At 37.9% G+C, this 26,946-nt stretch overlaps 1 protein-coding gene across 5 annotated transcripts in view; it reads left to right on the forward strand.

Annotated features, from left to right (window-relative positions):
* HIVEP1 (HIVEP zinc finger 1) overlaps window positions 1-26,946 on the forward strand; it is a 150,145-nt gene that overhangs the window by 43,488 nt on the left and 79,711 nt on the right. The window contains exon 1 of one of the 5 annotated variants that reach the window (XM_032140248.2): window positions 8,103-8,192. The exons of the other annotated variants lie outside the window; for them this stretch is intronic. Coding sequence (XP_031996139.1) covers window positions 8,186-8,192 — 7 coding nt within the window. The 5' untranslated portion in view covers window positions 8,103-8,185. Of the gene's footprint in view, window positions 1-8,102; window positions 8,193-26,946 lie in introns of those variants that run through there. 5 annotated transcript variants of the gene reach the window in all.

The raw sequence follows: 26,946 nt of genomic DNA on the forward strand, positions 1-26,946 counted from the left end.
CAAATGCTCAGAAAGTAATTTCTTGGGGTTGGGCGGGGATTCTCATCAGTTTTTAAAATAATTTGATTGTCATTATTGCAAGGCTGTGTAGTTCCTGTAATTGGAGTATTTGCCTTTACACTTCACAGCTATAATTTTCTTGAAGATCGGAAGACTTTCTGTGCAGCTGCTTTAATTTACATCTGTTTTGGGGAAAATATAACACATGTCCATAGTATATGGTGTTTCGTTATAAAGATTTGCAGTAGACAAGGTATAAAATTATTATAAGTATTTCCCAATATGCTGTTCGTGTGTGTGTGTGTGTGTGTGTGTGTGTGTGTGTGTGTGTGTGTGTGTTTGTAGGGATATTTTGTGGCATATATAGCCAAATCTTATTTGCTGTTCTTTAAACATTGAGATGTCCTGACTGTCAATTTGTGGTTTGTTTAAAAGAAGAGTGGGATTTTTTTCTAGTCAAGTTAGAAGATAAAGTTTACCAAGGATACAAATAAGAGAAGCAGTATAGAAATGTATTATAAGCCATGGAAAATTATTATAAGAAAACACCATTAATTATAAATTAACTGAAATTTTAGGATATGACAAAAAAAAAAAAACATAAATAGGTACCTGTGAGTCTTAAGGGGCAAAAGACTAATAGAAATATTCTGAGGCCCTGTGGAGATGGTGTGGGGGAGTTCTGAGTCTACAGCCCTAGGTAGGGGCAGAATTGATTCCATGTCTTGACTGAAACCAAAGTGGAGGTGGGGTAGGGGGATGCTCTGTGGGGGGCTATGTACTGCTTAAGCTAGGATATATTTGGAGAGAAAAGAAAACATTAATTTTCCTTTCCCAATCATATCAAACCCCTTCCCCCACAAAACAGAAATTGACAAGAGAACCCTAGAGATAAACATGCCAAGCTCTGTTATATGGTGGCTTTCAGCCCTTTTCCAGAATAAATAGGATGAACATCTTGCTACATAATGTATCTTGTACTTAAGGTCATTATTTTTTTCAGTAAGGAATATGACAAATAGGATAACAGAAAGGGAATGTACATTTGATCCTTCTCCATGTGGAAATGTGAGCTACAACTTGTTAGTATCAGAAAAGTAGGTTATCTTTCCCTTCTCCATTTCAAATAGTCTGTCATATTTGAAAGCTAATAGCTTTCAGGCTTGCATAGCCCATAACTCTCAGCAACATATAAAACATGCCCGCTCTGTGTTTATTTACTTTAATCTGTCAATTGTGATGCCAACTTGAGATATTTGGGATTATTACATTTGATTCACTCATTTGCCTGATGACTCTGCAAATAATTGGATTGATACCAAGGTTTATGCTGTGGAAACTATGGTATGAAAAACAATATATAGTCTATAGGTATATTTACAAGAAAACATACACTATATGTTTGTTGCAGAAAATTTGGAAGATCCACATACAGAAGTTATAGTCACTCATAACTGTACCATCCAGAAATAACTACTATTAACAATTTGATATCTTTCATTTATATGTATACATATGGATATATATGCATATACCTACATATGTATCTAGACTATATATACATGCACATTTACACACATATACATATGAATATATAACTACACATACATGAATTTTAAAGCACAGTTGGCATCATACAGTATATCTTTTGGGATGCTCCCCTTAATATTATCTATTACTAGTTTTCAGTGTCATTAAAATTCCCTATAAACATCAGTTTTAAATGACTGCATAATGACTTCACCATAATGAACTTTTTTTGCTGTTGTAAGATTAGTTTGTTTCCATTTTATTTGGTTATTGTGGAACCTCTTTTTTCACTTTTCTGATTAACATACATGATTTCATGACATAGCATATTATTTGATGTTGTGCTTCTTGCTCATTAGAAAATCTGAGCATTTGAGAACCTAATTCAGGGTTGTGATATTCATTTGTATGTTTATCCTGAAATACTTTTAAGGAAAAAATTACCTACGTGTTAAATACCCATTTTAGAAAGTTACCTTTGTTAGCTTCAGTTTGATCTACGTTCATTCAGTTTCTGGTGAGATGTAGATTGTCTTCTCGCTAGGTAGTCAGACTTCTGTGCAGAACAAGGTGGGCAAGTTCCTGCTCTTGTAGAGCTTACTGCCTAGTGGGAAAGTATAATACTAAGTAATTAATACATTATTATAGAATTATACTTGTAATAAACATTATGAACCTAAAGTTATAGTATGTTTTTAGAATGTGTACTTGAGGAATCTAAACAGGAAAGAAAATTCTTCAGTTAAAATCATGATTTTCGGTGGCTCACGCCTGTAATCCCAGCACTTTGGGAGGCTGAGGCGGGCGAATCACGAGTTCAGGAGATCGAGACCATCCTGGCCAACACGGTGAAACCCCGTCTCTACTAAAAATACAAAAATTCGCTGGGCATGGTGGCACGTGCCTGTAATCCCAGCTACTTGGGAGGCTGAGGCAGGAGAATCCCTTGAAGCAGGAAGTCAGAGGTTGCAGTGAGCCGAGATCCGCCACTGCACTCTAGCCTAGCAACAGAGTGAGACTCCGTCTCAAAAAAAAAAAAAAAAAAATCATTATTTTGTTATCTTTTGTTGTTTCTATTTAAAATAGAAAACCACAATGCCTCATCTGACCAGTTGGCACAAACTGGAGGATACAATATGGATATGGTATTTATATGTTTTTCTCTCACCAATATCCAGTTTAGAGGCGAAGAAATCTTTAATCCTTTTGGTTGGATATTTGATTTCTGAGCTGGAATTTTTTTCTAAACTAGCAAATTTCAGGATACAAATTGAGTTATTTCTGCCAGCATCCTGGATTTGAAGCATGAGATTTCATCACTATGATTAAAAGAGCCTTTCCCTGCTCACAAAGCAAGTTAAACAAAATCAGCAAAATGATGGAGATAAACGTGCTTGGTCCATAAAGTCCAAGACAAGTGTTCTATTAAGCTAGTGCTGTTATAAAGTGAGTACAGTGAGATATGGAAGGATAGCGCGCATCATTTTGGGGAACTGTACTATATGTAATATTCGTGGAAAAGATGAGCTGTTATTTACTCCTTTTATTTTATATGCGCTTGCTCAGCAACTTAGGTAGCAGAAGTCATATTGGATTAAATGGCTCTAGGCACTTGTTCTAGGGGCCCTAGTTTTATCCTTAATCTGGTAAAAGGTTGGAATAGAGAAACTAAGGTTAAAAAAAGATTAATGAAGAAGCGGAAGTGAAGAGTCTGGAGCAGAAAATAAGTTTCAATGTCTTTGGGATTTATTTGGAGGTGAAATAGGATCAATAAATTACTAGTGAGTTACTGGGCAATGTGAGGTTTGAAGATGAAGGAAGTGTCTTGAATTTACTTATTACGTTGTATGGAGCCTCAGACTCGAGAGGTAGTGTGATGTTCTTAAAGAAAAGTGGAATGATTAATATTAATAATAATAATAATCTGTGTTTCCTTCAGTTGAATTCATAGCAGTTAACGTCTTGCCACATTTGCCTCATCTCTGTATATGTATTTCTTTGTTCATTTATTTGTCGTACGTTTGAAAGTATATTAAAGTTATCGATTTTTGTAAGTTGAATTTGAATATGGCCACTTTACTGAATTCTTATTCTTATCAATTCAGTTGATTTTGGGGGGATTTGTCTAATTAGATTATATCAGCTGCAAATAAAATGATTTTGTTTCTTTACAATTTTTATGCATCTTTTAAATTTTTTCTAATTTTATTACATTGTCCAGGACTCTAGTGAAGTATCAAATACTACTGATAAAAACCTGACTTTAATGGCAATGCTTCTGGTAGTTCACAGTTAAATACAAGTTAGCTTCTCAGACATTTTTTACATAGTTTTGGAAATTGTTTTAATCATAACTTCTTGAGTATTTTGCAAATAATGGTATGGTTTTTTTTTTTTTTTTTTTAAACAGAGCCTTGCTCTGTTACCCAGGCTGGAGTGCAGTGGCATGATCTTGGCTCACTGCAATTTCTGCCTCCTGAGCTCAAGTGATCCTCCCATCTTAGCCTCCCAAGTAGCTGGGACTACAGGTGTGCACCACCACACCTGGCTAATTTTTTAAATCTTTTTTGGTAGAGATGGTGTTTCACCATGTTGCCTAGTCTGGGTATGGAATTTTTATCAGTGTTTTGGTTTAATATGTCTGTATAACGAATTGTAAGCATAGATTTTTCTGATGACAAGCTATCCTTATATTGTGGAGCTCTAACTTGGTGATGATATTTTAATCTTTTTATATACTTGAGTACAACTATATTTTAAATTAATGAATATAGATGCTATTGTGACTAATGAAATAAAGGTGCATTTAAAAGTATTGCCTGTATTTTTATTATTGATATGTTTGCTAAATCAACAGATAGTGAAAATATAACTACTGTCACCTGGAGGACTATAGCATTGTTTGTTGAAAAGAAGGCCTCATGCTTGAAATGGTTGGCAGTCAGTAATCTAGGTACTTAAAAAAATGCATATTTTCCTCCTTACCCCTTTTTTGGTAGTTTTGCATATGAGTATATGGTATATGGTCTAGAGATGATCTTGATATTAATCTGCAGATTCCGCAATCTCAGAAATAAGAGGAACTTGAAGAGGTTACCTCCATTGTTCTGTTTTGTTTATCAAAGACTCTCAGAGATGATGACTGTTATAGTCTCAGGAAGTAACTCATTCTAAAGCTTCACCATCAATTCGGATCTCCTGACTTTGATGATCTGGGGTATTCTAGTTAGTAGGATCTTCTGGTATGCTCAGGATTGATTAAGAGGCTTCTTTCTTGAATATTTGATGTTATAACTTTCTAAATAGATTAGAATGATGAATGTAAAATTTAATAATTATTTGGACAATGAGAGGGGAGTCGGTAGAATCATTTCTAATCGTCAGCAATACAGTAACTGTAAAATGTGAAGAATAGTGTGCATCATTTTGGGGAAGAACGTTTAGAGTAGCACTCAGCATGTAGTTGGCACTCATTAAAGATTACTTCTTATTATCTAACAAATACTCAAATATTTTATTCCCCATAGCCGTTTGACTTGCATGAGTAATTGAAAAAAAGCAAACCAATTGTGGCTTTCTTGCTAAATAGATGTTTAGAGTACATAAGTCAGTCCCTGAGGCCAGCATGTTGAGTTGTCACATCGCTTTAGTGTGAGAAGGAAGGCATCTAGGTAATCAGATTGATTCTGATTGTTTCAAACCAAAATGCTGCTTTCATGTAAAGGGGCTTTGGTCTGAGAGTGTCAGTGTCAATATTGCCAGTGATTTGGAAAAAAAAAAAGTGTAAAATTTTATATATACTGCATTTATAAAGTGCTTAGTGGTAATTCTGCAAATGTTAGTGTTTTGAAAATAGCATTCACCCAGTCATGTGTTTAGAGAAATCGAAATTGTCAAAAGAAAGTTAAAGAAAGGGGTTGATGATGTCATTTACATTTTAGTTCCACTTCCAAGTTGGCTGGCTTTTTTGAAGTTGACTCTTAAAATCCTAGAATCATTGATCTTGTGGCTGAAAGGAACCTGGAGAGCATTGGTTCGAAATATGTTTGTTGTTGTTGTTGGAACAAATATTGTGTTAGATATTAGAGATAATAAAAATGAATAAAATATGGCTCTTGCCCTTAAAGGCTAGCCTGAAAGGCAGACAGCCTGAACAAATACTTTACTTTGGGGTAGTAAGTTCTGGAATGGAAGCTTTAGGCAGGGGGTAGATTTTCCATGTTTCCTAGGTGTGGCTCCAGCAGCTTGGGCAAGCAGCCCAGGTGCAAACAGCTCCGTACTGGTGATGGTATTGCTGGAACTAGACTCCTGGTCTCTTGATACAAGTCACGTGGGGCTGACCTAGTAAGCCTTGCAAAAGAAAATTTTACCAAGCGTGCATGTATGCATGTAAATATGTATGTAAGTATTTACATATGTATTGATTTAGTACCTTGCTCTGTGCAGTTAACAGCTGCTTTATGTGAGACGCATAGACATAGACATTCATGCTTACTTTTTTTTTTCTTTTTTGGAGACAGAGTGTCACTCTGTTTGTTGCCCAGGCTGGAGTGCAGTGACACAATCTTGGCTCACTGCAACCTCCACCTCCCAGGTTCAAGCAATTCTCCTGCCTTAGCCTCCCAAGTAGCTGAACATTATATTGTTCACCAGTAGTATCTTGTTCCAAGCTATTTCAATTGGAATTCTTATTATTAGACCATCACATGTTTATAACCACTTACAGAATTTGATACCACTGTACCTGGCTAATTTTTGTATTTTTAGAAGAGATGGGGTTTTGCCACGTTGGCCAGGCTGGTCTCCCAACTCCTGACCTCAACTGATCCACCTGCCTCAGCCTCCCAAAGTGTTGGAATTACAGGCGTGAGCCACTGCACCCAGCCGACATTCATACTTTCTTATCCTACATTTTTTGGGGGGCGGGGTACAGAGGTTGGGTGGGGATTCCCGCTAAACATTTAGAACCAAAAGCAATGAATAATTTGAGTAATTTGTAATGTGATTGTGTTATTATATTATCTAGAACACTATACTCTAACCCTAAACCTCAGGACAAAGGCTTACCTTCTTTTCACGATATTGTGTCCATCATCTTGGCTGCTTCTCCTGCCACATCCCTCTGGTGGTGCTCCCTGCATTGCCACCTACCTGGGGTTCGCCTCGCCTACTGTGCTGTTTCTAACCATCGTGCTTTGCCCTGAATCTCTTGAGTCTTTTTCTGCTGTGGACTGAAACTTGATCCTGAGATTCACCTCTAGTCCCTCTGGGCAGCCTCCCGGAACACTCAGCTGGGATGGGTTGGGGCTGCTTGAGGTACAGCTCCCACTGCCTCTGAGTGGCCCTCCATGAAAATGCCTCATGTCTCTATGTGCCTAAACTGTAGGGTACGTAGCACGTTGGTAGATACTTAGTAAATGTTTTGCTGAAAAATTCAGGTTTTTAAATTGCCCCTTTCATCAGACAACTAAAATATGTGTACGCATATACATGTATACATATATATGTAGTTTTTAATGTTCTGATTATTCTCTTGTATTGTTTTTCATGTAAACATAACTGTTTTGGATTTCAATTGATTTTGGATACATGTTTTGGAGGATATTAAACCCACTACGTTTATATTGTTCACCAGTAGTATCTTGTTCCAAGCTATTTCAATCGGAATTCTTTTTATTAGACCATCACATGTTTATAACCACGTATAGAATTTGATACTTTGGTGCATCCCATGGCTTAAAACATGCTTTAAAATCTGACATCTATATATTAAACAGTTATTGCAATCATGATTTTGTTAATGGGGATTTACATCTGCTTTCCAATCTCTGTAGCCATATGAAGCGTAACTAGCCATTATATTTGCTTCTTTAAATATATATCTGGGAAATAAAACTTCAGACAATTACAGTGTAAACTAAACCTGATAACAATTGAATAATGAATGATAATGTGTTCAGTTTTTCCCTCCTGTAGAATTAGATAGTTGATGATTTGGTTTAAAAGTAAAAATATTTTTTAAAACCTTGACTTTTCCAAATAAATGAGAATCTGCAAAAGAAACAATGCATATTAAGTACTGATTGTTTCTTGATCGTCATAACGGATGGGCTCTCTCTCTCTGTCGTTTTTAAGAAAGCCAAATTACAGGATAGTTAATATCTTAAAGCACTCTTATCTCAAATACTAGGATGCCGAGACATAAAGGGGGCTTGCTGAGATTCTGTGTCGGTAAATGAAACTCAGCAAATCATAATCATCTTTGGATTCTCAGTCATGTTATGTAAGTGGTCACACAGATGGATTTTTAACTCTGATTTTCCTAAGTTGCTTTCCTAGCCATTAAACGGTTGGGAAGGTACTCTCAGATGCAGAATAAGAAGAATGCATTACTGTGACTTTAAGAAGGAAATTAAGTAGGGAGGGAAAATGGGGATGTTGTGACTGCTGACATTTGTGGCCTCCTTTCATTTGCGTAAGAGGTGGACTGGCTTCTCTGTGGCTGCGGTTGCCATGGAGAGGTAGTGGGGGAGGACTTCCAGGAGGCAGCCCATGAGCAAGAGTCTGCCTTAGAGCTGCTCCTAAATGTGACGTGAAGGGGCAGGGAGCTCAGGTGTGCCGCGGCGGCACAGATAATGGGGATGGCCGACCTGTCATGGCTGGTAACGTGACTGTGCACATACTCCTGGGTGTGACGGATATGTTTGTGCAAGTGCCTGTGGATTCTCTATGTGAAATGAAAGGATTGTAATGTTGTATGTGTTCCCACCCTTTGATGTGATTTCCTACACTTGATGTGATTTGATGAAAAGAGTTTAAACAATTAAACCAAATGTACACCCTGGTTATAAAAAGAGACTAACTTCAATCGGCATGTTTGCATATAGGTAAATGACATCAATAGCAGGTCAAATAAATTATTGTGGGACTAATACACTCAGAAGAATCTAATATGGTAGGTTAAACTGTAACCAGAAATGACTGTGTTACTAACCTGGTATCATTATTATGCAGACATTATAGAGTGGTGTAGCTGGCTAATAGAAGAAAAACGAAACAACGAAAGTTAGAAGACTTTTTTCTGCATAAAATGTAGAGGAAAATCACTTGCATGTTTTGTAGATAAAGTGCTTATATCTGGAGATGAATTTTGAGAATTTTGATCATTGTTATTAGTATATTTTATTGGAAGTACTTTTATATCAAATAGAAAATTGCTAACGAGTTTATAGTGTGATCATTTTATGGCTTTTGTTGACATAAGTGGTAAATTGAATATGAAAATTATATTTGTCTTTTGTTTTCTTGTGGATATCATTGTGGATATTGCCTTTGTTTAAAAATAAATGTGGTTGGTAATTTTAACTTAAACACCAAGCTACAGTTTAAAAAAAAATTTCTAAGTAAAAATCTATTTCTCATGAGGAAATCATATCATGTATTAAATTTACCAAATATAAAGAAACTTATTTGACTTCTTAGTTTTCTGATGAAATTTGAATGAGAGCCAAATATTAATATTGTTTTATAGTAGAGTCAAAAATAGTTTAGGTAAAATAATACATTGTAAGGTTGTTAGTCATTGACTGCTTAATGCATATTACAGCTTATTTAAAGAATAACTAGTTGCCTAAGTCAAATCTGTGAAATAAATGCCAAATCTTTTCTTTTTAAAAGTATAGTGTTACGTAAAATCTAGGTGATGGTGTTACATAGTGCCACTGAACAAATTTATAGAATGTTCAAATTTATTATGGAATATACTTAGAAATTATTACATTAAGTTAAAGTATTTCAGAAATTAATACGTATTAGAGATTATATATATAAAACTATTCCTTTAATGATAACCTTATTTGGCTTCCTAAACCTTCCATTTCTTTTTTATTTGGAATATTGTATATTAAGACTAAATTTCTTTACTTTTTGAGTATGATATTTAAATGTATAAACATTTATGAGTTATTAGGTTCAGATATTGATGTAATTAAACATTTGATTATTTTTCTTAATTTTTAAATTAATTCTAAGTTACATCTATTCAGCAAGGAAGCCAAAATTGGTTTTCTTTTTTTCAATTACTCATGCAAGTCAAAAGGCTATGGGGAATAAAATATTTGAGTATTTGTTACATAACAAGAAGTAATCTTTAATGAGTGCCAACTGCATGCCGAGTGCTACTCTAAACATTCTTGTTTTTTCTGAATCTCCTGCGACTTTGTGAGGTAGGTACATTTTCTCACCCATTACAGATGAGGTAACTGAGGTTTGGCTTGTAAAGTAACTTGCTCAATGTCATAAAGATAAGAAAGGGATAGACCAGGATTTGAACTGAGAGAAGTTTCTAACACCCACACATTACTGTCATTTTCCGTATTGAAAGTATAGTGTAGTCTGGCATAGTGGGAAAAGCTTTCTGTTGAGGTGTCCTGGGATGGAATCCCAGCTTTCCTTGTCTTAGCTGAGTGACCGAAGTTACACCTCTTCATGCCTTAGTTTTCTCACAGGTACTTACTAGAAGAATACGTGTGAGTACTTTTATTCTTGTGCTAAATGTGATGATTCCCCCCTTAGTAGTAGTTACTGCTAACACGTATCATTATTCATGACTTAAAAATATAATATGCTAATCTAAATTATGTTTTACTCTTTTTGGAAACAGTTAATAGAATAAAAGGAGGAATAAAGAGGATATGATTAAAGTAATACTGAATGCTTTTTCAGTTATCATTAAAATATTTATTGATTTCTAGCAGAGTTTTTCAACCTCAGCTCCATTTATGATTTGGCCTGGATAATTCTTTGTCTTGGGTGCTGTCCTGTGCGTCACGGGATATTTGACAGACTCCCTGGCCTGTACCCACTAGATGCCAATTGCAGTCTTTCTCCCTCAATTGTAAACCAAGATGTCTCCAGGCATTTCCAAATGCCTTTTGGGGGGCAAAGTCACCCCAACCTAAAAACCACTAGTGGAGTTATATGGCATTAAACAAGATTGGGATAAGGACATTGGTGGAAAGAGGGGAGGGAGGAGCTGGCTCTTGTTGGCAGGTGTGGCTGCATGTGGAAGGTGGGTTGGAAGGCAGGGAAGGGCAGGAGCAGATGCCATGCAGAGGACTGCAAAGAGGCAGAGGCAGATGTCTTGGGGAGAAAAGGGGCTTGGATCTGGGTGGCTGAAGTGGGCAGCTTGGAGAGGTTTTTGGAGGAAGAATCAGAGGACTTGGGGATTGCCAGAGTATTACACATTTGACAGCACGAAATAAAGAACAGCGAAGGTTTTGAGAGGTGGTCACTGAGCAGTCTGCAAGACTGACTCTCCAACCAAGTGGAACCTCCTGTGTGCCAGCTTCACCATGCATGAGATTCACGTATGTTTCTTAGTGGTAAAAGTCATTGCATGTCGTAGACCTTCCTGAGCACTGCAAACCTTGGGTCTTAAGTTTGGGACTGCCAAGTGACTCCCATATTTAAAACTTCCATGGTTTGCCTTGGTTTGAAGATTAGGTGTGATCTTGGAAAATGAGAGACCTCAGATTTTGGCAAGGAGCATGCCTTGTTATAATATATAATATTCCCTCTTCCTGGATTCTTTCCCGGTTGCTTGCTTCTACCCAGGTTTCTGGCCTTGACCCTAGAGCTTTCTTCTCTAATGCATCTACTTGTAAAGTAAATAATTCACTGGACACCAAATAAATTTTTTTTAAATTTATTGTGACTCAGTGTTTTTGAGTCACAATTTTGAAGTTTACAGATTTCTGGAAGTAGTGCATCCCTATAGTGGGAACGGCGTATGTACCATAAATTTTGTAAATGGTAATGACTGAAGTATTCCAGACTCTTTCTGTGGTACAACAGTCAGGGAAACCAGATGAAATTTCTTTCTTTCTCAGCAAATAACCTCAGCAGGCTGTTTTGGGAGCTATTTCCATAAGGTCATCACAAGCAGAACTTAATGATCATTTGTTAACAGCAGTGGGTGACATCACTACGAATTGTAATTGCAGCTTAAATGATAGTATTACAAGGCACTTTTAGTGTTCATTATTTCAGTAGTGGTGATAAAACCTTTTTTTATTCTGCAAAATTATGTTGGTGAAATTGTATGTCTCTGCATGTGTCTGTCTGTGATTTCTACCATAGTAAAATGAAACTTCAGTTTTGAGCCAGAACTGAGAACTCTTGGTTCTTAGGTCTAGCCTAAGAGAAGACAAAAGGGAAGAGAAGGGAGAGGCTACCTTTCCCGACAGCTTCATGGAGTTTTCATTTTTTTCTGTGTCCCTTCCCCACCTCATACACACGCCTATTCCCATTCCACTTCTGTTGATCAGTTAGATCAGTTATTGGCTGCTCTGTTTTTCCCTGCAAAAGGAATTTTTCAATTTGATTTTCCATCCCGACTTCCCAGTGGGCCTTCATGAAGCAGTCAAGACATTTTCAGTATGTTCTTTCCCTCCAACAGATGTGAATCCAGCCATATTGAGCACATGCTGTGTTTCTAGGGCTGTACACATACTGTGGGGTTGGCTCTTCTATCTTCAGGTGGCTGAAACATCTCAGATGGAAAAGAGATTCACACATAATAGATAATTTAAGGCCCAAATAAGACCAAAATCATGGTGGACAAATTGGATACAACTAAATGCCAAATTGTATGAACTAGATAAAGTTCTCTGCAATGTATAGGGAGGCAAGAAACTTACTTTCCTGGAATCATTAGTAGGCGTTTCTGAGAGTCGGGGTTAAAGCGTGTCATGAAAAACTGGTGAGTTGTGGATAAATGTTGGGACCTGGGATAGCAGAATAGCTATGATAGATTCTGATCATGGCGTTTGATTTTAGAGGGTGATGCAGACATGAAACGAGCAAGGTCACACACATACATTTAATGCAAGAAGAGGTGGGGTGCTGTTGGTGCACACTAGAGTGCTCCCAGTTAGTGTCAGGAGAGAGCTTCAAGAGCATGTGACGCTGATGCTCACACATGAAAGATGAGAAGTTGCCAGGTCAGGCAGGATGCCCTTTTGATGCACACATAGAATACAGGGAGGTGGCATAGAGTATCACTGTACCAACAACTTCGCGTTCTGGAGGCAAATCTGCCTGGGTTCAAGCTGGTTCTTCCCCTGACGGGCTCTGTGAATTCTCTTCTGTGTGCCACTGTTCCCTCCTCTGGAAAATGGAGGTCAAGGGTGACCTCCTCCCAGGTAGGTTTATTTTTTTGAGGGGGTGGGTGTGTGTGTGAGGATTGAATGGTTGTTACAATATAATAACTGAAAAGAGCTCTAAGTCCAGTTTTATTTTAGTGTGTTTTTGCCGTGATTTACCTAACTTGGTTTCTGTGATGCAGTTAGCTTCTGCAAATGGCAGCAGCTGATAAACAATTAGAAAGCTATTTTTGGTTTGACTGGTTCAGATGTAGATGTGAAGTCCTCAGAACAGCACTCAGCACATAGGAAGCTGTTACTGTTGGATATCCCCCAGTAGGGTCTGAAATGCGAGGGTGCGGCTGTGAGTAAGGAGAATGAGGGCTTCCCAGGCAGGTGTAAAGGAGCCCTGGGGAGGTGGTTCTCATGAGAAGGAACACCATGAGCTTGAGGCAGCAGTGGGGGTAGGCAAGCTGTGTGCTGTGGGCATCCCTAAAAGGCAGTGTTGTTCATTCAAGAGGAGAATTTTCAAGGGGAGGGATTCTTATGCTGGATCGGAACAGATAGCTTGTGCTGTCTCCATTGGTTTTAAGAGCTGTGTGCATGTGTGTTAATTCTGTGTTTTGCTGTGTATTTTACATATATCTTAGGGAGTTTAAGAAATAGTTAATCTTGTAAAGTATCGAAATAATTGCACGATGGCCATCCCTCTTGTGCTACCATATAATAACTGAAAAGAACTTTAAGTCTTAAGTTCAGTTATATTTCTGTGTGTTTTCACCATGATTTGTCTAACTTAGTCTCTTTGTTGCAGTTAGCTTCTTAGGCAAATGGCAGCAGCTGATAAATGATCAGAAAGCTATTTTTGGTTTGACTAGTTCAGATCCATACATATGAAGTTACAAGCTTAATTACTGTTATTTTTGGCCAGAGTCCTTGGAAGTGTTGGACTTAGCCAAGTACTTCCTTTGTGAAAGAAATGACACTTGTTCATTGTTTGAATTGTGATGATTTCTCAAAGCGTATGAATTTTTTTGATTGCTTAGATTATGAAGATTTAGATTGGGAATTTTGTGCATTATAAATTTTATCATAGATAAATATTTGTTCGGAACCACTTAAATGTACGATGGGCCCAATATTATCATTGTCTTCTCTGAGCTATTTCTTCAAGGTACCAGTGAAAACAAATAACTAGAAGGCATATACATGTTTATATATAATGGGATGGTGGATATATTTCAAACAAAGACACTGTGTGTGTGTGTATACACACATACACTTTATTATATATACATACACACATACAAAATGTATGTACTGTTATTTAGTTAGGCTAATGGCTTTGAACAATAACAATAATAATCGTAATGTGGATTCCAGATAATTTATTTTCCTGAAATATAATTTAGTGTATTTTCATCAGCAGATTTGGTGATACATTTTCTAAGTATTAGTCATTGGAAAATCAGTTTAGGGAATATATCTCTGAATGTGTTGGCTGGTTAGGGTTAGTGTTAGGGATAGGGTTAGGGTCTAAGTTTAATTAAAAAACTAACTTTTAAATAATGATTAATTATTAGTATTATGGATCATGCAGTTGACTACCTATCAATTTCTATATTTTTTAACCATTTTCTATTTTTATTGAAGTGTATCACTTAGTAGTTACTATCATTTACATTTAAAATTATAGCATGGAAAATTAATAATTGGAATGTTACATATTTAATCTATTTCTGTGAAACTATAAAAAATTTGTGAACTTTTCTCATGAATTCTTCAAATGAAGTTGACTCTGGCCGTCTAGCCATTTATTTTACAGAAATAGTAATGATGACTATTTAAACAATGTAGTTAATTTTAAAGTTTTTGAGCTTGGATTTTTTTTGAGGCATATTTTTCTTGTGGTTATAAAATGTTAATTCTTTTGAGTAGGCGCCGATGGCGTAGAATAGTTAGGATTTATTGCATTTATCTGATGCCAAGCTGGAGATTATTGGGTGCCCTGCCTGCTGTGTGTCCAGCTGTGTGCTGAGGACAGTGGTGAGCACCTCCTGCCTGTGTCCCCAATTCCTGCCTGTCCTCCCCAGACCATGCACTCCATGGTCTGGGGGAGGGGCTGTTATGATGAAAGGAAACAACTGCTCTGGTAGGGAAGGGAAGGTATTAGGTTATGTGGGGTACAAATCAATGGCCCCCAAGGTAGTCTTGAGGAATTGTAAAATGTTAGGGTGTTTGTTGATTTATTTTGATTATAATTCCCAAATAAAGATCATATCTGTAGTTGATGACTAAAGCTGTTAGATTTTATCCATTGTGTTCATTTTATTTTTCTCCCCTCCAAGACCTACTTATATTTTTCATGCCTTTTTAATTTCTGATTCGTGCTGGTGAGGGGGCTGTGCTTTAGAAGAGATGCAGATTTTGAGATGAAAGAGCAGTCTTCTTAACTGACCTCAGAATACTTTTTTTGTTTTTTGAGATAGAATTTCGCCGTTGTTGCCCAGGCTGGAGTACAGTGGCACGATCTCGGCTCAGTGCAATCTCTGCCTCCCGGGTTCAAGTGATTCTCTTGCCAAAGAGAATAGCTGGGATTACAGATGCACACCACCATGCCCATCTAATTTTGTATTTTTAGTAGAGGCGGGGTTTCACCATGTTGGCCAGGCTGGTCTCGAACTCCTGACCTCAGGTGATCCACCCACCTTGGCCTCCCAAAATGCTGGGATTACAGGCACAAGCCACCATGCCCAGCCTGACCTTAGAATACTTTGACTAACACTTTTAACTGAATTAAAGGAATGTAAAGGGTAAAGAATCATGTTTTGTAATACTTATAATAGTATTATGGTCAGTTAGTAGATGTTAAAATATTAATATATTATATACTTTATTAAGTATAGTTACTACATAAACCAGTCATATAGTCATTTACTATCATTATCAAGCATTATGTATTGTACATAATTACATGTGCTGTATTTGTATATGACTGGCAGTGCGGTGGGTTTGTTTACACCAGCATCACCACAAATACATGAAGAATGTGTTGCATTATGACGTAGAAGGCCCAAATGTCACTAGGCAATATGGATTTTTCGGCCGGGTGGGGTGGCTCATGCCTGTAATCCCAGCACTTTGGGAGGCCGAGGCGGGTAGATCACTTGGGGTTAGGAGTTCGAGACCAGCGTGGCCAACATGGTGCAACCCTGCCTCTACTAAAAAGAATTTTTCAACTCCTTTATAATCTTGTGAGACCACCATCGTACATTTAGTCTGTTGTTAACTGAAATGTCATTATGGAATGCTTGACTGGATACTAATATGAAAGTCTATTATTTCAAAAATTTAGGATTCTCATGCTCTTAAAAAGTCACTATCCAAATTTCTACAGTTTGAACTTAAATTGAAAATAAAAGCTCTACCAGTAGGAAAACACCAGCTCGTGACCTGACCATTTATAAAATTTGGCTCCACTCAACCGCCTCCATGATTTTAGGTTACCGTTTATTTCCCATCCATCTGGTCAGTATCTTCGTCAGTTTCTTGCTGATTTTTAATTTTTCTCACTCATAATAATTTTATTTACATAGTATGCATTTGAAATAGAATGAGAACAAAGCACTCCCAATTTTCTCTAGTGACCAAACATGATAAAACACAAACCAGGATCTATTAAAGTAAATGAGAATTCCAGACTCTGAATTACAAATCAGAATCAGTAGGTCCTGACTTGATCAGTCTATAGTGTTCTGTTCTAGCATTCTTTTGAAGCATCTCTCTTGGAATAAGCCCCCACCCCTTAGTCTCATGTTCCAAATTCATTGTTATGTGTACACATTGACGTCTCATCGCTAATAGACCATTTCTGGTTCTTCATTTGGTCATGTAGTAGTTAACCTATTGATTCCAGACACTTCCCTCGGTTATATGTGTAAATTGTGCAAGGTGCTGGATGTACAGTGCTGAAAGTGGGTCACCTCCTTGATAGTGGGGGACTGGCATTGCCATCCCTCCTGCCCCCCCAGCCAGAGCCCTCTGTGCCTTGTGAGAGACTCTGATCGCTCTCCTGATATACTAACTCTTCACCACTCTCCTCTCACCTTGTGTATTTACTTTCTGCCTCACACCATTGTTCCCCAAATATTGTCTTCCTTTTCCTATTTATACCCTTCTTCATGTTCTTTCCTCAAAGAAGCGTTTCCTGTCAACCCTCACACTTTGCCAGTATTCAACAGGTTGAAAGAGAACAAATTGTTAATTTTTTAAGAAGCACTTTAAACAGAAGGTGCTTTCAGTTTTTCAAAAGATTTTCATAGCTGATAACATACTTGCTATTTGCTGTGTATGTTAGAAAATAGATTGGGAGCAAACCATCTATTTGATTTCGGTTTTGTGTTATTAAAAAATAATCATTTCAGCCTAGTGTTTTCAGGCTTTTGAGAAATAATGTAAAATAATTTCATATTACTAAGATTTAGGGTTGTATGAGTTCATTTTTTATGGGATGGCCTTGGGCTTGAGGGCATTTTTAGATGAGTTAATTTTTTGTAATCTGTTTTATTTATACATATACTGTAAATGCTTTGATTCATTGTTATTTTTGCTTTAAACAATTATCTTTTGAAGAACTAAAGAAAAAGATATAGTCTTACATTTGCCTCTGTCTTTTTCTTCCTATAAATTGGGATTTGGCAACCTTTTTTTGTAAGGCACAAGATAGTAAATATTACAGATTTTGTGGGCCCCATAGTCTGCAGTCTTTGTCACATATTCTTTTTTTTTTTTTTTTATTAAATAAATAATGCATGGGCACTACAGAAACAGCGATGGGCTGAAGTTGGCCTGTGGACCATGGTGCTCTGTCCCCTGCTATGGTGCTTATTTCCATCTGTTGTCATTTCCCATCAGCCCCTTTTAGCATTGCTTATAATATTGGCAAGAAGTTGTCTCAACTTTTTTCTGAAAATATCACTTTGCTTTACTTTCAAAGGGTAATTTGGCTAGATAAAGAATTCTAGTTAGACATTTTTAAATCCTTTTGCCTCGCTGCTTCTCCCTCCCTTTCCCCTCTCCCACTTCGTGCCCCTCCCTTTCCTCATCTCTATTCCTGTTTTAATCTGCTGGTTTGCTGTGACATGTCTATGTGTAGTATCCTTTAGAGTCATCTTCCCTGGGTTCACCGAGCCTCCTGGATCTGCAGGCTGATATTTTCAGTCAAGTTTGGGGAAAATTCTTCTATTCCCTTTTTCCAGCTCTCTCTTCTGGGGTTTTCATTGCATCTGTGTTAGATTACGTGATGTGATTCCGCAGTTTGTTCATTTTTTTCAGGCTTTTCTCTCCATGCTTTGGTTGGATAATTTTTGTTGACTTGCCTTCAAGTTCATGACACCTTTCCTAACAGCAGTGCCCTGTCTGCTGTTATTCTCATCCAGTGAATTTTTATTTCAGCTATTGTACTTTTCTGTTCTAATATTTCCATTCCTTTTAGAGTTTTTATATCTCTTCTGAAATTCTTCTACTCTTCATTCGTTCTTTACCCATCTTTTTTCTGTAAATTATTTCCTATATATTATCGTTATTTTACATCCCTTGTCTGCTGATTCCAACATCTTTGTCTTGTGTAGTTCTTATTCTTTTTACTGCTTTCTCTGTATGTCACATTTTTGTGATTTGCATGCCTAATAACTTTTAGTCACATAGAGAACAATGTGGATATGTTTTAGAGGCTCTCTATTGTCATCTTCATCTGATTATCATGTGTTTTCTAGCAGGCAGTTAAGTTACTATCAGATTATTTTATAGACTGGTGGAGGCTTGGTTTGAGGCTTTTTAGAGTAGGTCTGTTGAGTTGCCCGTAGGCTGAAGTTTCAGTGGAAATACAAGATGTTTGCTTGGCTACTCTATCCCTGGCAGGACTTGAGTTCCTAGCTCCTTGTCCCCCATATTGAGTCACTGCTGATACTTTGTTCAGTTCTTCCAGTCTTCCTTTGGGTGGCTTTACTTTGGGTTCCTTGTCTTCTACACAAGCAGTTGAAAAGACAGCCAAGGATTTGAGGGTTTGTTCATAGATTCTAGACTCCCTCCTCTGCGTCTCCCTCTTTTCTGTGATTTCCACTCACTGTACCCACCTCCTCCCAATTTCCAGCTGCCCCAGACCCCATCTCCGTGTCCTCCAGCTCAGTAATACTGCTTCCTGCCTCACTGTTCCTAGGGGACTAGCCGTGGCCCTGGGGGAAAGACCATTTAAATGTGACCTTACCTCCTTTGCATCTCAGCCTTTAAGGGTCAACACATCTAGTTTCTGCCAGCTCTTGGTCACTCTCCAGCACTTTCATTAAAAAACGTATATTTTCTCTACATTTTTATTGTTATTAGGAGGAGGGTTAGTCTCATATAGGCTATTCTGCCATTACCAGAAGCCTGAGTCCTAAGTGAGTAGATATTAAATCCTTGGAGAACCTTTGCCATCCAGATTTTCATCATGTTAAAGGATTAAGACACTCTGGGAAGCCTCCTGAGCTGGCAGGCGGAAGAATAAGATGGTGCTGGGATCCTTGTGGTTGGTGAATTTGGCTGCCCCCGGTTGGCTGGCAGGGTTTGTAGATGAGCTGGTGAGAGGTCCCTGCACCACACACTCCCCACCTCACTGCTGCTGGGAACAAAAGTAGATTGATTGGAGTGGGTGTGCACCATGAGAGCTGTACATCACTGTTCTTTCTTCCTTGTGCATTTGTAGAAGTTGCATTGTTTATGTTATAGGTACTTATGTATGAAAACATTTTATTTGATTAAAATATTTTCATCTCCACTAAAGCCTAGGTTCTAAAACGGGGGATACTGCCTTACTCAAAGGTCGGCAATGGCCGATTCTAAGGATGATGTGAGTGTCCTATGCCAAGCACAATGCCTGATGCACCGATAGCAGTGATTTTTTCTTTCCTGTCTACTCTCTCCCACTCTGACAGTTGTTAAAAATAATTGGATTGGGAAATTAAGAAAAGGAAAGATTATATGTTTTCAATTACCTACTTTTTAAACTTATTTTTCCGTATGGCAAAATAAGAATAGTGTGTACTAGTAAGAGCTGTATTACTATATTCTTTGGGGAGAAATTTAACAACTGAAAAAAATGAAAATGAGCAGAAAAGTTAGTGTTCAATAGCACCATAAAAATGTACCTTTGAATCCTCATTCACAGTGCAAGAATAATGATAGTGTAGTGTAGGTCTGTAACAGAGCTTCTTGACCTGGATTTAGGGGTCTCCATAGATTGCTGTACTCCTTAATTGTATGAAAAAGTGTGTGTGTGTGTGTGTGTGCACGCGCGCGCACGCACGCACACGCACATGTCCTTGTCTCTCTTCCTGAGAGATGCTGTACACCGGTCATAAGATTTTTTTTTTATAGAGATCTTTTGAAGTTTTATTCTTTTTAAAAAATTATCACTTTTTAAATAGAAAAAGTGATGGATCAGTATTGGAGTAGGATGATGAAGATGCAATTTATAAAGATAAAAATAATGTATCCATATTTTCTTATGTCTTTTTATTTTTGATAGTATGTGTGTATACATACACAAACATGAAAAATAACCTGAAAACTAATGTGGTAATATGTTAACGGTGGCAAATTGGGATAGTTGAAATATTTTCTTCTTGTATTATATATCGTTTAAATTTCAAAAACTAAAGTTAAATCTAAGTTAACTAATTCAAACAGAAAAGACAGTAAAAAAAGTACAATGAAACCTATGTCTTTCTCACACCGCTCCTTTCCTCAGGGCTGACTGCAGCAGTGACTTGTGTATCCTTTCGTGGACGCGCATAGGCATGTAGACACGTGCATGACACAGATGGAAGTGTACCATGTACATTGCTCTGCTCCTTGGGTTTGGCTTTTTAGATTTTGTATCTTGAAGGCTTTCCAATTTTCAGATTCTTAAAGGGGATGTCTTTGAACCCCTCTCCCAATCCCCTTGAAAGGAATGAAGAACTCTGGATGTCATATTTCTAGAAATTGTTTTCTATTCGTTTTGTTATCCTTTTCAGCTTTGGTGTGTGCAAACCTGACTCCTAGTGGTGGTTCAGAAATTATTTCCTTTCCTTTGGGCTCAGATGATTTTTAGGGGCAGTGACCTTTTTGAATGCCCACTCTGCGCTGGCCTTTAGATGCTTCGCCTCACTCGTCTTGCACTGTCACATGTCATTTCTTGTTTAGTATTACTAACACTACAACAACACGTGTTAAGATTTTGGTAATCTTTCAGTTTTAAAAAAATTTCAGATTGGGCTTTTTTTTTTTTTTTTCTAAACTTCATTATGGAAGTTTTAAAATGATTAGAAAATAGAATAGTGTAATAAGCCTCCATTTACCTGTCATTCAGCTTCAGTAACTAACAGCCGGTATCCAGTCTGGTTGCATTTACTACTCTGGCTACTTCCACTCTCCCATATTGCTTTAAAGCTAACCTCGGGGATATCATTTCATTCATATGTTTTCATTATATAAGCTCCGAAAGATAAGGGATATCTTTTCATGTCATCACAGTACCTTTATGAAACAAACAAAAATAAAGAAGAGTAGTTTCCTTAATAATATGGTCAAATATCCTGTCAGTATTTGAATTTCCAGTTGTCCCCAGTATTGTAATTTTTTAAACATTTCATTAGAATGAAGGCAAATAAGTTCCACCTGTTTTATAAGTTGATGTATCTTTTGTGTTCTTTTGGTCTGTGGGTACCCTTTCCAATTCTTTTCTTGCTTTTTTTGCAGGCTATTTGTGAAAGGAACTGGGTTGTTTGTCTTATAGCTTTTTTACCATTGGTCTTTGTTTTTTCAAACGGTCAAATATAGAAATATGTTTTATTAAAGAATATTAACTGATTGCTTTTAAGGTTTTAGATATTCTTTCAATATCATCAGATTATATTTGAGTATACATTTGTTGCCTAACATATCTCTGTTTATGGCTTTGACTTGTATGGGTTACTAATTAAGCACATGTTTGTTTATTTGAAGTATGGTATACTTTTTGAAATAAAAACTCACAAGAAAAAATAGTTCAAAATCGATAAAATTACTTTGAAAACATCTTAGAGAGAGAGATGCTGTTTTAGTCTGTTTGTGCTTGCTATAACAAAACACCTGAGACTGGGTAATTTATAAAGGAACAGAAACTTCCCTTTCACAGTTCTGGGGGCTGGGATTCCAAGATCAAGGTGGCAGCACTGGTGAGGGCCCTCTTGCTGTGTCTTCACATGGAGGAAGGCAGAAGGTTAAGAGAAGGACAAACCCTATATCCTCACATGGCAGAAGAGCAGAAGAGAGTAAACCCACTCCTGCAGTCCTTTTTTATATCAGCATAGGTCCATCATGAGGGTGGAGCCCGCATGACCTAACACTTCTCAGTAGACCCTGCCTCCCATTGCTGTTGCATTGTGGAGTAAGTTTCCAACACATGCATTTTGGAGGGGACAAAAACTTCCAGACCACAGCAGATAGCCATATCTGTGCAACAGGTAGTGAGTGAATGTGTCTGCCAAATTTCTGATTGGGGCTGAAGGAAAGAGAATTCTTGTTTCATTTTTAATTAGAATATAGTCAGCTACTTAACGTTACATGAGAGAGGCCTTTTCAGAGTGTCTGTGATGTGAGCATAGATTGCCTAGAGTAAGTTTTCCGTAGAGGTGGATCTTGCTGGAGGGATGATGTATGTCAAATAGGAAGCCAGGGCCCTAAACTACCACTTTCGTAGCCCCGGGAGAAGCCCAGAAACTTCTCTTACTGACAGAGTTTTCTTCCTAAGTGAATTGTCTGAAACACTGTGAACCCAAGTCACATGCAGTGAGGCCTCAATTATAACTGGATTATGTAACAAAAATTCAGTTTTAAATCTGTGGTTTGGTGCCCAGACCACATTTGCCCTTAGTAATAATGTGTCATATCAGATTAGGTTTTCAGCATAGCCTGCAAAAGGTATTTAATTTGCGATGTACCTGACTTTATTGTCACTGGCAATACAGAGCTCATCCTGCTAACGTCATCCCTGGTGGTGATGCCATTGTGTCCAGAGGGATGCTTTGTTCAGGTTACATTCAAGACTCTGGGTGGGTGCTCTCGTGCCATGGGATCCTGGACAGGAGCTCTGAAGTCCTTGGCGTCCTTGTCATAAGTCATCTGCACTTGTCACCTTTCGTAGGCGTGTGATGGGGAAGTGAGAGCTTCCTGAAGTAAGGAGCCTTCTCAGGGAATGTGCGAAACTTACAAGGGGAAGATGGGGCTGGAGATCCACCAGCTGAAGGTGCCAACACAGTGATAATAAATCCAGTGTCTGCGGCTGGAAGGTCTTAAGTCTTAGCTGTTTGTTTGGTCGCTGGGTCTATAGTAGAAAACTGAAGTATCAGTATATTATTTATCTCAAATTGACATTTCATTCTGTCGAGAGTTCTGGAAGAAATGTAATGGCATTCTTCCCTTTCTCATCTTCTGTGCCTCTAAGTCTCCCTCTTCTTACTCAAGAGGGGGTTGGACAGTTATTTTCACTGTTTCTTTTCTGCTACTCCCACATTTTAAATCTTCATCCTTTCCTTTTTCTCTTAGAGAATATGGATGTGTTTGTATCTGTAGTAATTTGAGATCACAGAATGCGATGGAGTACCATTTTGAAAAAGAGGCTATATCTTGCTTGCTGTTGTATTTCCCCCACAGAGAATTACTGATTCTGGAAAAGATTACAAAAGAAGAGGACCTTGTTTAGGTAAGAAGATGGTGAAGAAGAATGCATATGGCAAGTTAATGGGACAGTTGTGAATATTGACTATAGGATTAATATCTGACAGGCAGGTCTGTTGATCTCAATACTCCTAGAGAAGGGATGTGAAAGATGCCAAGCAAAGCATTGACTCTGCTATAATAGCTAAAAAACATAGTCACTAATTGACAACTTAGCATTTAAGAACGTCTGAAAGAATAGTCTGGGTGGTGTGTGTGTCTGTTTGACTTGCTCCACATTGTCAGGCTTGGTGCTGCCCTGTCTCTGTTGCTCAAGTCCTCTGCCCCAGTACCAGTAGACCAAGCTTTTCTCAGACTGCGTCTTGTTCCAACAGAACCAGAAATCTGAACTATCAAAAAGGATTTGCCCCAACCCATAGTACGGTTCTCGTGGTTCCTGGCCTGCAGTGAGCTAAGTGCACAAGGCCCAGGAAGGGGAGTGGCTCGGATTTGGAGAGGCAGTCAGAGTGCACTACACTTAGTGGCTTAGTTTCTGTGTTTTTGCCCCAGGTAATAGCAGCACCTTGTATCTGAGTCCTCCTTAAAAAAAAAAAAAAAAAATACATACATATATATGTATATACACATACACACACGTACATACATACATATATATACACATATATACACACACACATATACATACATATAAACACACACACACACGCACACACACACACACACACACACACACACACATATATATAGCCTTTTAACGTTTATTATAGGGGAAAATGGATGTAATTATTTACTGACAAGGGGTGGGGCAGTGGCCTGCCTGAAAAGCTGGAGGAGCATGCCGGTGAGTTCGTTTTGTTTTTTTTAAGTCTTTGAGATCCTGGGTCTCTCCCAACCATCCGTATCTGTAGTAATTTAGCCCCAAATTCAGGGTGTGGATGCATGTGCCTGTGTGTGTGTGTGTGCGTGTGTGCGTGTGCGTGTGTGAATCCATACTGTATTAGTAGCCCAAGTTCAGTGGACCCTGGCGTGTAGCCTCTCAGGGTGAGAGCACTGTTTGTTCTTTCTCTCCCACCATGGTTCTGATGACTACCTCCTTCCATTCGCTACATCAGAAATCATCCAGTGGGAAGAGGAAACCAATGTTGTCATACTCTAAGAATTATATCCATCCCACAGTGGGCAACATATTTTGTTGTGATTATTAGAAAACTATATTATTAGAAATATGTATTGGAAAGCTTGTCAATTTTCAACATCTTTATAACAATAGTTTATATATTTAAATAGTTTTTGTATCTTCAAGCGTTGAATTTCAGCTGGAAAATTATGTTCTAGTTTAGGGCTGACAGTAATAATTATTAGATCTATTTTTGGTTTAATACCTATTAAGAATATAGGCTCTGGCTTTGGATTTTAGAGGTATAATTTAATTAGACATTCTTAGCCATGAAGTGCACATTGAACTTTTCCTTCCTTATCTTCCTCAGTATCCACTAACATCAGCAGCAGCTTTGATAAGGCAGACAGATGCTGCTGTTGCCCCTGGTACTTGATAAGATATTGCTTCAAAGAGCTGGCTGATAAGACTTTTCTCCCTTAACTACTTGCATTTTATACAATTTTGAATCTCGACCAGATAATATCTGTAATTTAGAGAACATTGATTTGCAAGGTTGGCCGCATGTTGGAATCACCTGGGAGGGAAACTTTTTAAAATGCTGATTTAATTGGTGTGGGGTGCAGCCTGAGTATCAAGATTTTTAAATGACTAATACTAGGTGACTGAAATATGCAGCAATTATTTAACAACTCTGTAATAGAAATGAATACAACAAATTTGATTCTTGTTCATGGAAATGCAAATTGTGCCTGGTGAAGATGCAATTGATTATTGCCCTGTGGATGTTGATTATTTTCACATAATTAAGCATATTTATTTTGACATTCCTGATGGTTATCTATCTATCTATCTATCTATCTATCTATCTATCTATCTATCTATCTATCTATATCTGGTCTTTGAATTCTCCTTTGAATGAGTTGTAGTGTCTTGCTGTTTTATTAATAAATGAGTTAAATCTTTAAAAAAGTATGCAGCAAAAGTTGGGTTTTACTGTTTTAGGGGATGTATAAAGGGTCATCAAAGCAAGAGCTAAAAGAGTGGTGCTAAGAGGATCATCCTTGGGCTAAGTTGATTTGACACCTGTCTAAAGAAAGTGCTTTTGGACTTTTAGCTCAGCCCCTCACCTGGGCTCCTGTAGGTTCTGAAATAGTGTGAGGTTTTTCGGAAGGAGACTTTGGGAGTTTGCTTTTATTTTTATTTGTTAGGGAATGTGTGCTCAACCGTAAAAGACAGTGGTCTTCCTAGCATCTTCTTTGGGTAAAAACATATTTAGTATAAGGGGGAACTTCTTTCCCCCACTATTAAAAGTGCAGTTTAAGGGTAGTGGTCTCACACAGTTCTCAGATCAAGGCTGCCAAATGAAATCAGGTGATTGATATATACTGTATGTATAAATAATTAGATATGTTAAGAGACAAAATAGGCCGGGCGCGGTGGCTCACGCTTGTAATCCCAGCACTTTGGGAGGCCGAGGCGGGCGGATCACGAGGTCAGGAGATCGAGACCACGGTGAAACCCCGTCTCTACTGAAAATACAAAAAATTAGCCCGGCGTGGTGTCGGGCGCCTGTAGTCCCAGCTACTGGGAGAGGCTGAGGCAGGAGAATGGCGTGCAGTGAGTGAGTTGACCATGATCCAGCCTGGGGACAGGGGAGATCCGTCTGAAAGACAAACTAATGTAAAATCCTTAGAAGGCTCAGTGTAACACATTTGTTGTGTGTCTATGTACATTTTGTTATTTTCATGGTCTGTTTTGATATCAAGATGGTTTTCATAAAGAAGAAACAACATGTAGTTGATCTATGATCTTAAAAGCACAGTGGACCTCATATCTACTTTTCTCTTTGAACTTCTAAAAGTTTTTTTCAGTATCACAATGGAAACATGCTTTCTGAAAAGGACAAGTGAACAGTTTTGCAAAGGGCAGACCATAAAATTGTAGCAAGATGAGGCATTTCACATTTTAAATTTTATTATAGAATGTTTTGTTCCTAATCACCTTTGCTATTCCACAGCTCATTATCACACTAGGGTAGACATTGTTCATGTCCATTTAACTTTTATCTCTACTCTATTTTGTCCATAACCACTCTGGATCTTCTAAAAACCCTTGCATTACCTATAAATTAATTAAAACCTGCAGCTCCCTCTATGTCTGGGCGCTCTGACTTCCAGCTCCCCCCTCCTATTCAGCCATCTGCTCTTGGTACCTGTGTCACTCTTCACACTGCCTGTCAAGCCTCTATCCATCCTGTATATTTGGTCCATCAGATGAACTCCGCTCTAGCACCTTCATCTCACTGAATTTTCTGTCTTTCCTCCTGGAAATATCTAAACGTGGCATCCCTTCTCCACTTCTTCATCCGAGTTGCCAAGCTTTGTAAGAGTAGATGAAACCGCTGTGCAGATTGGA

The sequence above is a fragment of the Hylobates moloch genome, unplaced genomic scaffold (genome assembly GCF_009828535.3).
Source record: "Hylobates moloch isolate HMO894 unplaced genomic scaffold, HMol_V3 SCAFFOLD_20, whole genome shotgun sequence".
In the NCBI taxonomy this organism is placed as follows: Eukaryota; Metazoa; Chordata; class Mammalia; order Primates; family Hylobatidae; genus Hylobates; species Hylobates moloch.